This window comes from Onychostruthus taczanowskii, unplaced genomic scaffold (genome assembly GCF_017590055.1).
Source record: "Onychostruthus taczanowskii isolate IOZ18803 unplaced genomic scaffold, ASM1759005v1 scaffold33, whole genome shotgun sequence".
Taxonomy (NCBI): domain Eukaryota; kingdom Metazoa; phylum Chordata; class Aves; order Passeriformes; family Passeridae; genus Onychostruthus; species Onychostruthus taczanowskii.
The window spans coordinates 8,519,941-8,533,902 of NW_024500683.1; the positions used below are offsets into that span (position 1 = coordinate 8,519,941).

The 13,962-nt window shown below is 43.6% G+C and overlaps 1 protein-coding gene across 2 annotated transcripts in view; it reads left to right on the forward strand.

The window, feature by feature from the left end:
• The first annotated feature begins 909 nt into the window (after positions 1 to 909).
• Positions 910 to 13,962, forward strand: part of GCLC (glutamate-cysteine ligase catalytic subunit) — a 36,292-nt gene continuing 23,239 nt past the window's right edge. The window contains exon 1 of one of the 2 annotated variants that reach the window (XM_041410601.1): positions 910 to 1,187. In XM_041410601.1, coding sequence (XP_041266535.1) covers positions 1,038 to 1,187 — 150 coding nt within the window. In that variant the 5' untranslated portion in view covers positions 910 to 1,037. The remainder of the gene's footprint in view (positions 1,188 to 13,962) is intronic. The other variant, XM_041410599.1, reaches the window with a different exon arrangement.

Here is a 13,962-nt window from a genome sequence, read left to right on the forward strand (position 1 = left end):
ATACAGTTCATCCATTAGTGGGCTGTACCACAATTTAAATACCGCACTAATTCTCAAAGCATCGGTTTTATCACATACCAGCCCTGCGGCCGATGATGAGCTTTATGAATTGAACACTGAGGGTCCAGGAGTACTGAATTGCTGCTTCTCAGCAATGAGAAACTTTCCCTTCATGTTAACGTTCAGCTTTGGTCTCTTCAATTAGTAAAGACTTAGCACTAATAGGCCTTCCTTCTACTTTTTATGGACTGTAAAATACACGCTTTGACACGCACCCACATCCTCTTTCCTGACACAATGCTGTTGCAATTCCCTCTAGAACAACCCCAGGTAACAAACTCATTTTCAACATCTTCACGAGCTGGGCTTACTGCTTGACACCACAACACGTGGGTTGCGCGGCCGGAGAGATGCAGAGGAGAATCTATGGGGCCTGAGGTGCGACCTCTCTGGACTTCACCCACTCCGAGCATCACGTTATTCCCCTGTGCTCTCATCTGTAAAGTACACAGGAGCGTTCGCACACTGACCGCGCTTTGGGCCTTTCCATCAGGATCTTTATTTTGGCGCTCCCAGGCCCAAAAGGGTCCCTTTCCCCCAGGCCCACCAGCCCGGTCGGACGCGCCCCGTCCTGCCGGGGACACCCTCCCGCCGCCATGTCCCCTGCTGCAGGCGAGCGGCGCCTCCTCCCGCGTCCGGGGCGAGGGCCGGGCGTTCGGAGCAGCGGCGCTCACGGTCGCTGCCGGCAACCGCGTTTGCCTCCCCGGACACGCTCCCTCGCTCGTTGCCCGGCGGCTCCGCGCCGAGAGCGCCCCGGGGCCGGCAGGCCGCGCTCAGCCCCGCGCTCGGCACGGCGGGGGCGGCGCCTGCCGGCGGAAAGTGCTGAGTCACGGCCCTGACGCGCGGCCGCCGTCACGTGCGGCGCCGGGCTCGGTCCCGCCGCCGCGGCGCCGAGCGCACCCGCGGCACCGAGCGCACTCGCTCCGCTCCGCTCGCTTCCTCGGCCTCTCTCCCTCCCTGCCAGCCAGCCAGCGAGCATGGGGCTGCTGTCGCAGGGCTCGCCGCTAAGCTGGGAGGAGACGCGGCGGTACGCGGAGCACGTGCGGCGGCACGGCATCCTCCAGTTCCTCCACATCTACCGCGCCCTGCGCGACCGCCACAAGGACGTGCTCAAGTGGGGCGACGAGGTGAGTGGGACCCTGCTGCGAGCGCGGCCTCCGCCGCGGCCTCCGCCGCCCCCTGTCGCGGGCGCAGGTGCCGTTCCGGTGCGGCGCGGGTCGGGCCGTGCCGCCCGGAGCGGGCCCGGCCGCTCGGCCGCGGTCGCTCGGCGGGAGGGGACGTTGCGGGCTGCCCGGTGGGGCTTTGTTTACCTCGCGCACGCACACGCGCTCGCCGCCGTTCGTTGCGCAGCGCGGCCGCCCCGCTGTTACCCGCGGCTCTGAAACGCTGGGACAACTTTCAGTGTTTCCGCCCGGCACCGCTCGGTTGCCCGGGCAGCCCCGCGGGAAGTGTATTCTCGGGACGGTGATGCTCGGCAGCACTCGCTCCTTCTCCGGAGTTTGTTTATGCCCTCTCGATGAGTCTGAGTAAAGCATGTCTATGCCTCGAGTCCCAGGCAGTGCCTGCTCGGACTCAGACTCATTTTTTGGGAGGAAAGTGAGGGAAGCAGGAGCGGGGGTGGGCGGGCGGCTCTGCAGAGGCAGTGCGTTTCTCCTGTATCCCTGCGTGAGAGGGACCTGCCGAGCCCTGCTTTACCCCTGGGTTTCCTGGGCGTTTGGTACGCGTCCGCCTGCCTTCTGAACGAGGATCAGGGTGATCGCTCGGGTCATGACTTGAACTTTGTTACAGGTGCTTTGTGCCCGAGGACCGTAACTTTAGTCACCGGTCTTGGGTGTGTTGCCTTGTAAACCTGCACAGCTGTGCCACAGCCTGACAGCGCTCTGCAAGGAGCAAAGGCTGCCTTCTCTATTCATCAGTTCCCCAGGGGGCAGGGAGCAGCTTCACCTGTGCTGTACTAGAAGCTGTCCTTGTCTGTGGTGTTGGTGGAGTCCGGCATTGGTCACTTGAAGGTGTTCTAGATGCAGCTGCAGGGAAGTTGGAAGAACAGATTAGGATACAAGCAATGCGGGGACTTGGCCATTGCACCTGTGTCTCATGTACAGTTTGCTGAGCAGCAAAGGCATTTGTGAGAAAACTTCAGGTAATAACAGCTGCTCACAGATGCTCTTTGCCAGAGAGAAATAGAGAATGCTGTTCACCATGTGCACTCTGAGAGAACTTCTCTCTTAAAGCCAGTTCTTCTTTAAATTAATCCCTTTTAAAATGCATGTAACATCAGGGCAAATGTCAGCGCACAGAAGATGCTTCCATGAGTCAGTGGGGGCTTGGCTACTAAAATCTGTTTAATGAAAGTATGCTTTGCAGAGTTTTGTGGTGTGGACTCAGAAAGTTTAAATATAATTTTATCTGTCCTCGTCTGACATTTGTGTTCCCGCATGTCTTGTATGACTAAAGTTACGCTGGCAAAAGAACCTCACACTTTTAAGTCCAGGAATATAGACAGTCTTCCTGTTGCTCTGAGACTTAGCTCAAGGGTTTTCTCATTAATCTTTAAGAGATGGTACTCATTTTTCAATGGGTGTTAGATTTTAGTTGTCCTTGCTTTCTCAGAGTGAGATTTCACAAGATAGCTAAGGCTGATCTACTAGCAGGCTGGTTCAGCTTCCCTCCCTGTGTTCCGGGCTCCTATTTCTGCTGCCTGCCTTGTGTTGTTACTGGCCAGCTGACTTTAAAAAGTTGAACCTGGAGAAAACTCTTCTTCCATTCATATTTTAGGGTGGTTGGTTTTCTCAGCAGAGCTTCAGCTCTTTCACAGGTAGGCCCAACAAGCTCTGCTTAATGTGAGCAAAGTACCAGGAGTGTGTGGAGGAAAGGGGTCGAGTACAACCGGCCCCTAGAGCACCCGCAGCTGATCACTTGGTAATCTTAGATGTATGGTGAGACTGGACTCTGGGAGCCTCATTCTCCCTTTGGCCCAGGGACCCTACTGAACAAAGTGTTTATGCTCGATAAATAGTGGAGTGTACTGGCAAAGGAGATTCACAGTTCTCTTCTACCATGCCCCAGTGTGGCAAGAGACAGGATTTTAAGAGCAGTATCATTGCAGACTTAATTTTGATAAGGAGCTGAGAGCTGTATTAGAAATGTCTGTGGGCATTCCAAGAAGGTCGGGTAACCTGGTTCACTGTCTACCTCTTCATTTTAGCAAATGCTAATAGACTCATGTCTGACAACTTTATTCTTCTGTGTTACGCAGTTATATATTTTTATGTAATGTAGCGTTTAGGAGTGTGTTAATGGAGCAGGTACTTGTAGCCAGTCTGCTCTTGTGCAAACACGACGCTATACCTCGGTCTGTAGCTTACTTGAGTTGTGCTGTCGAAAGACTAACGCGCAGGGCCGTGCCTTTGTTTTCCATCTTTCCTCTCACATACCTGGTTGTTAGAAAGTGGCGCCACATGTATATGCAGCTTAGATGAATCAACTGACTAATTGGACAGGTTTAATAAAAAGTCTTGGTTGCACTTTGACCTTCATTTATAAAGTCATAGCCTGAGGGTGTTTAATTGTTTTAAAAACTTCTTGAAGATAGAAATCAAGAATGAAGATGACAGCCCTCATGTAGTGGTAGAGATAAAATCAGAGTAAACAAAATTACTTTGTACAAAATTACTTCTTACAAAATTAGTGTTTCTGTGACCGTGTTTAGTGAAAAATGTATCTTGTAAATTTTTTTGAGGAATGTTTATGAGAGAAAACTCTGTAGCACATACTGAGTTTGTCTTTCAGGGTGTATGTGTGAATTCCTGAAAGGTTGTTCCCCATCTAGGTGATGCCATTGTGAAAAGGAAATACTGTGTTTGCTCATAAGTGTAGATACCAGCGTTTGCTTTGGTTTTGTTTTCACTAGGACTCCCGCTTCTCAGTGTGTGTTGTAAGACTCATTACAGAGCTGTGGGGGTCCCTTGGGGTGCTTGTAACCTCCTAAGGACATCGTTCGCTGGGGTTCCAAGGGAATGAAGCTGTGGGGAATTATCATGTACTGTTTCTTGGGTGTCAGACAGAAGTGTTAAGGCTAAGTGCTAACAGAGCATGATGGTGGCGTCTGTTTTGAAGCGAGTGAGACAGAATCACAGCTTACATTGCAGGGCAGCATTCCCTAGTGCTCCCATCCTCTCCTGAGTAAAGAGCTGTAAAGGTCAAAACACTGCTTCTGCTACCTTTGGAAAAGTCAGCTCTTTTATTGCTTGCAGTGTTAATAGAACTGAGAGCTGTTGTCTGTTTTGGGTTAAGTTCTTTTTTACTCCATTTTCCACAACCATGAAGCCTTTGCAGCAGTAAATATGTAAATATTTATGTAAATATGTAACAGAGTAAGACTTGCTCTAAAAAAAGCTTTTCAAAGGTCTCCTTAAATTTGAATTTGCAGGTAAAGGTCTTCTTCCTCTTAATCATCCTTCTACCTCATTTAAAACTGACAGTTGATCTCCTTGTTTATGCTTGACTTCTTCTGACTGTGGAGAATACAAAACAGTGAACTGTCTCATTACCCCTCATCAAACCCTGCCTTACTATCATTGCCTTAATGCTCACAAAGTTTGGGCAACAATCTGCTGATGAGACCCTGTCATGCTAACAAGTACAATCTCCTTGTGTTCTCATCTTCCTCTTCCATCCAGTAATCTATGCTTGACCTGGGGGTTGCAGAGTTGTGATTGTTTGTGGTGGTGTTTTTTTTTTTTTTTGTGCAGTAGAATCAAAAACCTTTTCGGTACCGTTTCAGAACTCCAGTACAGTTAGCAGATACTATCTGAAACAATTAGTTTGTGCAGCTTGGCAGATGCTGGCCTGTTCCGCTGCTTCCCAGCTTTTCTCCCAAAAAGCTCCCTTCTGTGCCAGTGTATTATTAGTCTCCTGTGCTGTTCAGCACCTCTCTCTTGTCTGTTGATTGCATTCCTCTAACTGACGGATGCTGCTTAAATTTCCCTTTGGAGCTTAATGCGGACACTCGGATCAGGCAAGTGGAATGGCTGGCCCTTGGCAGGGCTCACTGCTGCTGTTTCGTGCTGAGCATGCACACAAGTGTAGAGACACAGCATTTCACACCAAATTACATATACATGTGTATTCATATGTGCATGTAATACTTGTCTTCCCCAGTCTGTAAAGACTGACAAGGAGCTGTTTCAGTGTAAGAAAATTTTGAGAAAGGTGTGCCAGAAGAAGGTCTCAGAAGGAAGGGATTTAGAAAGCAAGCTTGGGCAAAACATGACAGTTTTATTTTAAAGTACATGTGAATGAAGTAGGAATCTGACTTGCTCAGCCTTGTTTAGTGAAATTGGACATTATGACGCTTTTGTTGTGTATGTCTTGTTCCAATCAGTGTAGGAACCCAGCATACAATATGCATCTTCAGCTTTTTAAAAGTTGTTTTCTTAATGGAAACTTGAAGTGAAATTTTGAGGCCTTTAAAAAGATTTGATAATGCTGTTTATGAGACAACATGAAAAATGTACCACTGCACTGCTTGCAACTTGAAGTCTTACTGAGTTAATTCTAGTTTGGTTTTGGTTCTTTGTTTTCTTTCCTTGCTTTTACCTCTTTCTCCATCCTTTTTAAGCTTCTTTTGATCTTTCTTCTGTACACTCAATTAATTCCTCTCCTTATCTTTTAGTTTTTGAATTATACCTTGTGAATAAGTTAAATGAGAACTAAAATGAACCTGTGCTAATCAGCACTTCCTCATGCAAGAAGCAAAGCAGCACTTCTCAGGAGCTAGGAGAGGCCAGAGGTTTCTTACTAGAATGTCCCAAAGGTGTTACTTCTGATCAGAAGATGCATGACTGTCTTGAAAGCTTTCTTCCTTTTCTTAATGAAATGCTGGGCTGTGAAAAGAGCTGTATTTCCTCTTCAGTGATTCTTTCCAGGGAGCTAGCTATTGCATTAATGTCTTGTTACAGTTTCTAGCCTGAGATGTCTTTGGGTGTTTCCATGGCAGTAGCAACCTGTAAATGGTATGATTGGACATGTTACATTACAGTCTGTAGAACTTCAGGCAGATAAAATTATTGCTGCGTATTAAGGAAATTAATTTGGGTTCAGATGCACACGGTTTGAGGCTCCAGTTTGCCTGTCTTTTAAAAGCAGGAACAAAATCTAGGACATTTTTTAGCAATGGTGAATATAGCTTACCAGCTGAATGAAATAAGTACAGGTAATATCCCTAATGTACACAGAGGAAGTTTTCATCATCACTTTGCTAAAAAGACAACCAGTGAGGCTTAGTGAGAGACTGATATACATGCATTAAAATGTTCAAAAAGAGATAAGAAAGGACCAGAACTGATGAGTACATTGAGAGAGCATCATGGTGTACAGAAAGGTAATGTTCATTTCTCATTTTACAAGAAACTTGGCTAACCTAATGGGCCAGAAGAACAGATGGCCTTTTAAGATAATTACTTATTTCACAAAGCCTAGATGCCCTGTGGAACAAGATGCCACATGATAGCTCTGATGCTGAGATATTGACTTGCATGGACAACAAGAATAGACAGTTTATTGTGGTTTCTTTAAACTTTACATGATGCAAGATGTTTGTCCACCTATCCAAACCGCTTAGATAATTGTATAATGAGTTGTGGGTTTTCTTTAGTGTTTATCTGAAACTTTTTAACTAGGTTTTTGTTTTATATGTTATAAATAAGACGGAATCACAAAAAATAGTTATTCCATTTTCCAGAATGTCAGTAATATATGGTTTTTTAAAAATATTAGTCCAAGTCATTATACAGATTCATCATCAGTACTACGATGATCTCACATTCTCACTTTGTACAGACTGCTGCAGTATACCAGTGTGCAGAAATTGCATTTTTAAAAGCTGTTCTCGGTAATCTTGTGCCTATATTAAAGCTAATGGCAACCTGAAGTCTTTTTTTGCATTCTTGTTGTTTTAAGATAAATGCTTTTAGTGTTCCCGTGCCCCAGTGAAATTCTCCAAACAGAATGCGTTTTTGATTTTTTAATGCAGAACTTCCTCATGATGGCCTCTGCCAAATGTGACATGTGCAGATGCATCTCAATGGAGCTGTCTTAATCGATGTGCTCACCCACTGGCAGCATGGGGGGAGGCAGCACTCATGAATGATTTTGTTTTTTGTCATGTGTCTGCTTATTTCCTTTCTCTCTCTGAGCTTTATTTGGCTAAATAAAGGGACAGTAGAATTACTTATTTACAATTAGACTTAGTGCTTCCTTTCTATCCCTTGTATGGATACCTGCTGTTTCAAACAGTGGTGTTTTCTGGGGCTGGGTCTGAAGGTGTGATGTTAGCGCATCAGCTTATGCTGCTTGACAGCTATGAGTGTGTAAGTATGCAACCTCTAAAAGGAATACACTAATGCACAGAAATGTAACTCTTTAAATCTTGACTTGAGCAAGATTGGTGCCCTTGAAGAGTCTTCATGTTTGTTCATTCCCTGGATACTTTGGCTGACTGCCGTGAAACTACTTTTTCTGCTTGGTTTTAAACCAAGCATTGGGGAAAACCTAAACTAAACCCTCTAGCTCTCAAAACGTGCACAGTGTGGTAACCCCATGATGGCTGATAATTTTGCTTCACCTCCCTCTGCTTAGCTTTTCCAGTGGCTGGGTGATGTGTATGTGTGTATGATGTAAGGTTGTAGTGCAGCACCAGTGACCTACCCGAGAGCTGTATTCCGGATGCACTGTGTAGGTGACAGTGCAAGACTCATTGTAGTTTATACTGACAAACTCTTTGAAAATTGAAATTTGCAATCACTGGAAACCAGTTTGGAAGGTTTGGGGTTTTGGTTGGTTGGGGGTTTTTAGGGCTGTTTTTTAGGAGTTTTTTTTAGTAGTGTTTTTCCCAAAGTAGGCTGCAGTTGGTCATAAATATTGACCTGCCCCCATAGTAAACATCGATTTCCTCCTTCCCAATCTCAGATTTTAATAAGAGAAGTTTAAATTACCTACTGTTTGTATATTTTTGATAACAAAATATTCTGTTCACAGTGTATTTCCTTCTGTGGATTCCTGTGGTTTTATCACGGGACTTTTTCTATTATAATTCCTATTTTCCCTAAGGACCTCTTCTTGCTGTGCAGATGCCTTATTTTAGTTAACAGTATGAGAAAGAGGGAGTCAGAAGGATTAGTGCAAGAAAGATTTTGTTATTGATGTTGCATGTTCAGTTTTTTTGTTTTTCTTTCTGATGCAAAAGGTGAATTAGAAACTTGCAGCATTTTCTTTCACAGGTGAATAAATAATGTTGTCTTTGCTGCAGAAATCTAAAGTTAACATAATCCTAGTCTTTTTAGTAATACTCAGTTACACAGTGCAGAAGTCAAAGATGAATGGCACTTCTTTCTGTAATGCACCACATCTTATTTCTTGAGAATCATGCAAAAGGTTATAACTTCTCAATTTCAGTTTTCAATAACCCAGCTTCCTGGTTTGTGGTGTGTGCAGAAGGTCCTCTAGTCACGTTGTGTCATGCACAAAAAAATCTGCAGCCCTGATGTTGTCACATGGGGGGAACTGGCAAGAGTGCTTAGCTGTGGCTTGCTGTGTTGACTGAGATGAGACCCTCTGCATCCTCTTCGTTTTGTCTATGATAATGTATAATGTGGCATAGCAGTTCTTAACTTTTTCATTATTGTCAGTGTAATGTAAAACTTGAGTTGTGTTTTGTTTCTGTGAATTGGTTTTGTTTAGAGCTGGCAGAAAAAAGGCTGATGCTTTTTTAATTGGATGGCCACTTCCAATCTGCTTTATCAAAATTAAGCATTTTGGGAATTTCGTTTTAATTTTGGCTCTCCTGTGCAGATTTTTGAAATTATTTCTGTGGTAGAGAACATCCATGGTAATCTCACGAGTGTGGAAATGCCTTGCCTCATGCCAGTGTGGAGTGTGGGGGCTTGTTGGCTAGAAACAGGGTAACCGGCCACTGTGGCACTTCTAGACTTGTTTTCCTCTGAAATTTGCTCCTGAGGGCATTAGACTTATTGTAAGATAGTAAAGCTTTCATTAAAGGTACATTACCAGCTGTTTATTTCTGTGGCTCCATGCTTTATCACATCAGTGGTGAGAAGATAAGTACATCAAAAAAACCCACCTTGGGCATTATGTTCTACATCCATCAGAAGTATTTGTACCTACAGAAAATAATCTGCTTTTTCCATCTAACACTGAAAACTTGTGGCAGAGTTCTTTAATGAGCAGTCAGGGTATTAGAACTTTGTTCTCCTTTAGACTGTCTTTTAATGATAATGGTATTTTAATGATGCATTAACTGATGAATAAAGATATGGAAGAACTACTTTTTATCCATAAGTGAGCTTACTAACCAGTGAAAAGGGTATTTTCTACTTCATACATAAGGCAATAGGCATAGGCATATGAGGCAAACTGCACAAAAATACTTAAATGTTGGTAGTGGCTTTTGTTAACAGTAAACAATACCCATGAGACCTTCCTGGATGTTCAGGAAAAAATTTCAGTTTCCCTTAAAGCTCCAGGCGTGAAGAAAGATTCATATGAGGAGAATGCTAACAATTGTTCCAGGTGTGTGTGGCAATAGCTGCCCAGTGGAAGGAGAAAGAAGCTGTCATTCAGATTATCCTTGAGAAACAGAGTGGTCTGTGAGTCACCTGTGATCAGATTTGTTTAGAATCACAGAACGGTTTGTGTTGTAATGGACCTTTGGGAGATCATTTTGTGGGCTCCATGCCCTGGGCGAGGTCATCTTCCATTATACCAGGTTGCTCAAAGCCCCATCCAAACTGGCCTTGGTCACTTCCAGGGATGGGACATCCACATCTGAGATGGATGGTCAGGAGTGTGGTACAAGGCTAATGCAGGTACTGTTTTTCACACGTAGAAAGCATGAAGCAATGCTTTTTTCATTGCTTTTCTTTAAAAAAAAAAAAAAAAAAAAAAAAAAAACTAAAAAAAAAAGCTTCTCTTCAAATCATTCTTCTAAACTATTTTCTTCTATTATATAATCTTGGCACCTTACTTTTGAGCTTACTAAGGTCCAGACTCTGTGCTTACCAGTATTTTCATAGGCAGAAGTACCTCATGGCACATACTTAGAAAGTTAAAAGATTTTAATGTTTTACGCTACAGCAGAGGCTTTGCTCCCATCTACTAGATAGGTTTTGTTCCCTGTGTAGTTAGCATGATGGTGTTAAATTAAGGGCAGGTTTTTATATTGGGAAGCAGACCACTGCCAAGGTAAGTATTTGGACAATAAATGTTGCTATCCCTGCGTTAGAAAGATAAATTACGTGTTGAGGAAATTGCTGTGTTAAGGTTTAGGGCTTAACAAGCTTCAGTGGACTTAGGTCTAGGGGAGGAGGTTAGCAAACCTTGGGGAGAAGGATTTACTACTTACAGTGGGCACAAAGTACACAGAATTTACAGGCTGCAGGGACATTTGGCAAGATCCCAAGATTACTTATCCCAAGATAAGTAATAAAGTAACAAAGCTAACTCAGCAACTGTGCAGAGATTAGTTCAAGGTAGAAGGTAATTCCGACAGGGAGAGATTCTTGCCTCTGTGGTCTGCTGACTTAGGAAGCCCACCAACTTCAAGAGAAGTACTGTGTGCAGACTAATTAGCATAAGAAACAAGAGAATCATTTAACCAACAGAAGTAGAATTAATAAGAGAACTATGTATCTTGTAGTCAGTGAACTGATTTCTTTGCTAAAATGTATAAATGGTATAAAGCTTTGATGATAGGGGTGCTAGCAACCTTTTGTGTGTTATCACCTAGCTCCTTGCTTTGCACAAATTAGAATAAAGAAATGTTCAGCCTTAAGTTGAAACATGGGTGTTTCAGATTAGACATTAGAAAAAAATAATTCACCATTAGGGGGTCAGGCATTGGGGTAGGTTACACAGGGAGGTGATAAAGCCACCATCCCTGGAGATGTTAACAAGGCATCTAGGTCTTGCTCGGTGGTATGGTTTAGTGATTTAGGGCCTACAGTGACCATGTTGGGTTGACAGTTGGACTTGCTGATCCTTAAGGTCTCTTCTAATGTTGAAGATTCTGTGATTAAATAGAGGTATCTCATCTTGGTGTGTACATTGACTGTGCACACAGGACAACAAACCCACGTTTGGGACAGCACTGTGGCATAGGTGACAACTTCGGTCCTCCTTGTTCCTTAGAATTACTGATAACGTGTTGTTTTTTATACAGCTTCACTTTTAAGAAGCATTGCTTACGCAGAAATAATATGTGTAATTATGGTCAAACAACTCAGGCGTTCAAACAATTTCAGACATGCTTACCCATTTCTAGAGAGCTGTCGTCTTTCATTTTGCCTCCAGACAAGTCCAGCACAATTGTTTGACTTAATGAATGGAGAGTGGTTGTGGTTCTCCACAGTTGAAAGGCTTCAAGGTCCCACTTGTATTTACAGAGGCAATATCAAAGAATTTTCAAAAGCCTGAAATTTTCTTGGTGACCAACTGTGAGAAAAGGTCATAGTGAGTGCAGTAGCAGTATTCTGGGTGCTAGCAAGCTAATGGAGCATAGTGTTTCTTGAGAAGATTCAGCAATGGAATGGAGCAGAGGTTGTGTGGAAGTACTCTGTAGATGCAGTTAGATTGCAAGCCAGTAATTAAGAGGAAGGAAGCCTCTAAAGAACAGTTTTTCCTTGTGTTGGCTCATAAGTAGTTCTGATGCTCCAAGTATTTGCTTTAACTAAGATTGTATTTGCTTTTTTAATGCATTTAACTGTGAACAGTAATTTGGTTTAGGTGTGCTCTGTAAGGGGTTGGACTTTGAGCTTCTGCTTCGCAACCTTGCTCGCCATACTGTTGTTCCTTTGCCTGGTAAGGTGCCACAGAACTTCTGTGAGCCTGGCAGAGCAAGGGGGGCCAGAGAGATTCTTTCACTGAGGTTGTTAAGAGCATTGTCTGTCTGCAGGGAGGAGCTGGGATGCCACATCTTGTTCTCAGCAGCCTTGCAGCATGTGCCAGCCAGAAGACAGAGGTGTGTAGGGCTTGCTGCACCATGAGAGCACTGACTGGAAACTTGGGTCCAAATTGCCAGGGTGCATTGTCCTCGCTGGATCTAAGCAAGGCTGCTGGTCAGCCATCTGCATCAGTAGTTTGGTCTGCTGTGTATTTTGATTCTTGCTAAGGAGCCTAGTTAAAATCACAGAGAAAAGTGAGCTCTAAAGAGCTCAGCAAAATAATGAATTATGGATGTTGGGTGAAGCCCCTCATATTTGGCCTTTGGACTGGAATCTCTGCCAGACATGCTGATTCTCTCAACTTGGCTGCATTTCTCTGAACTTTGTTGTGGATAAAAAACATGTGAGAACTCTGTGAATGATGGCCTGAAGTTGAATGTAAAAATGTGTGAACTCTGAATTTGTTTCTTTCTTTGTAGCTCTAGGCTAAATCTTTTAATGAGCCTAAATTACATTCTTTAAGGATGCCCATTCAGTCAGTCCCTCTGTTGTCAAGATACTCTGTGGGTTACTTGAAACTGTTGGCAGCCGTCTGAAGTTTTTTCTTATTACAATTAATGGCAGATCGTGTGTGTGTTAAGACAGCTTTGAAGATTTAGTCAGTGTTTCTGGAGGCAAAAGTAATAGTTGTTTCTACAGCTAGATGCATAAATGCAATATATGAACTACTGTACTTGCAATATGAAACACTTGGATTTTTTGGGCTTTGCCTCTTGACTTAGTGTTTCCTTATACTTTTGGCTTTTTTTTTTTTTTTAAGCTTGCAGTTTGGTTTATAGAGAAATACAGTGTTCTCCCCACCAGCTCATTACAGGTACATTTGGAGAGGGATTTCTAGGACAGGAGGCTAATCACAGTAGCATATTCATGTAAAGGTAGACAAATGTTCAACTTTGGGTCTCTCAAGAGCAGCTGCAGTTCCTGTGCTCTCCCTTCTGCTATCCACTCCCACAAGCAGTGTGGGGGGAGGCCAGGGATGTGCAAGCTTGATGCTCATTCTGTGTCCATCTGAATGACTCAGACCTGTGGACTCCATACCCCCTCTGGATTAGGCTGGCTCCTAGTGAGAATGATACTTTCACGAAGCAGGAGATGATGTTGAATGTGGTAGGGAACTGGAAGTTCCTTTTTCGTTCCAGTATTCAAGGTCAGGTGACGCTGGAGTGACTGGTACTGGGCAATAATTAAATCAGTGCTCAACTGTGTTCTGGTTGACGATAATCTGTAGTTATCTCAAGTATATTATTGTGGCATAATACACACAATTGACAAAATATACCATGCAACAAAGTGCGTCTGCACAGAAACCAGAATTTTTTTTTTTTTTTTTTTTTTTCTCTAGGAGATTAAAATTTGATCTTAGGAAACATACAGCAAATGTGTATAATTGCTGGATGAATCCCTCCAGATTCTGGCTCTGATCAGATTCTGTAGAATTACAAACACTCTTGGATAATACTGCTTGTGATTTAATCACAAATCCCAACCAAGGGTTATATTTTTTGTCACAGTAGTAAGGAATAACTCTTCCACTGGACACTGAAGCAACCAAAGAGCATGAAGACCACAAATCTACTTACAGTGTGCTGTAAAGCATGGCAAAAGTTCCCTGTCTTTTGGCAAGCTGCTCTCCTGTTTTCATCAGACTTCTGTACAAAATAGAAATTGCCATGAGTTGGTATGCTGCAACTTTAACATGAGCATCTTACATGAATCTGAGCTCCTGGGACTGGAGCAGTCGTGTTTGTTAAATACGGAGGGATGTGGCTCTAGACAGTGTTGGAAATTGAAACTGAGGAGCACTGTGCACCTGTGACAGTTCTAGTTGTGAAATTGCAATCTGAATTTTTAACTCTAAGTTGATGTTTGAATTAGATGATTTTTG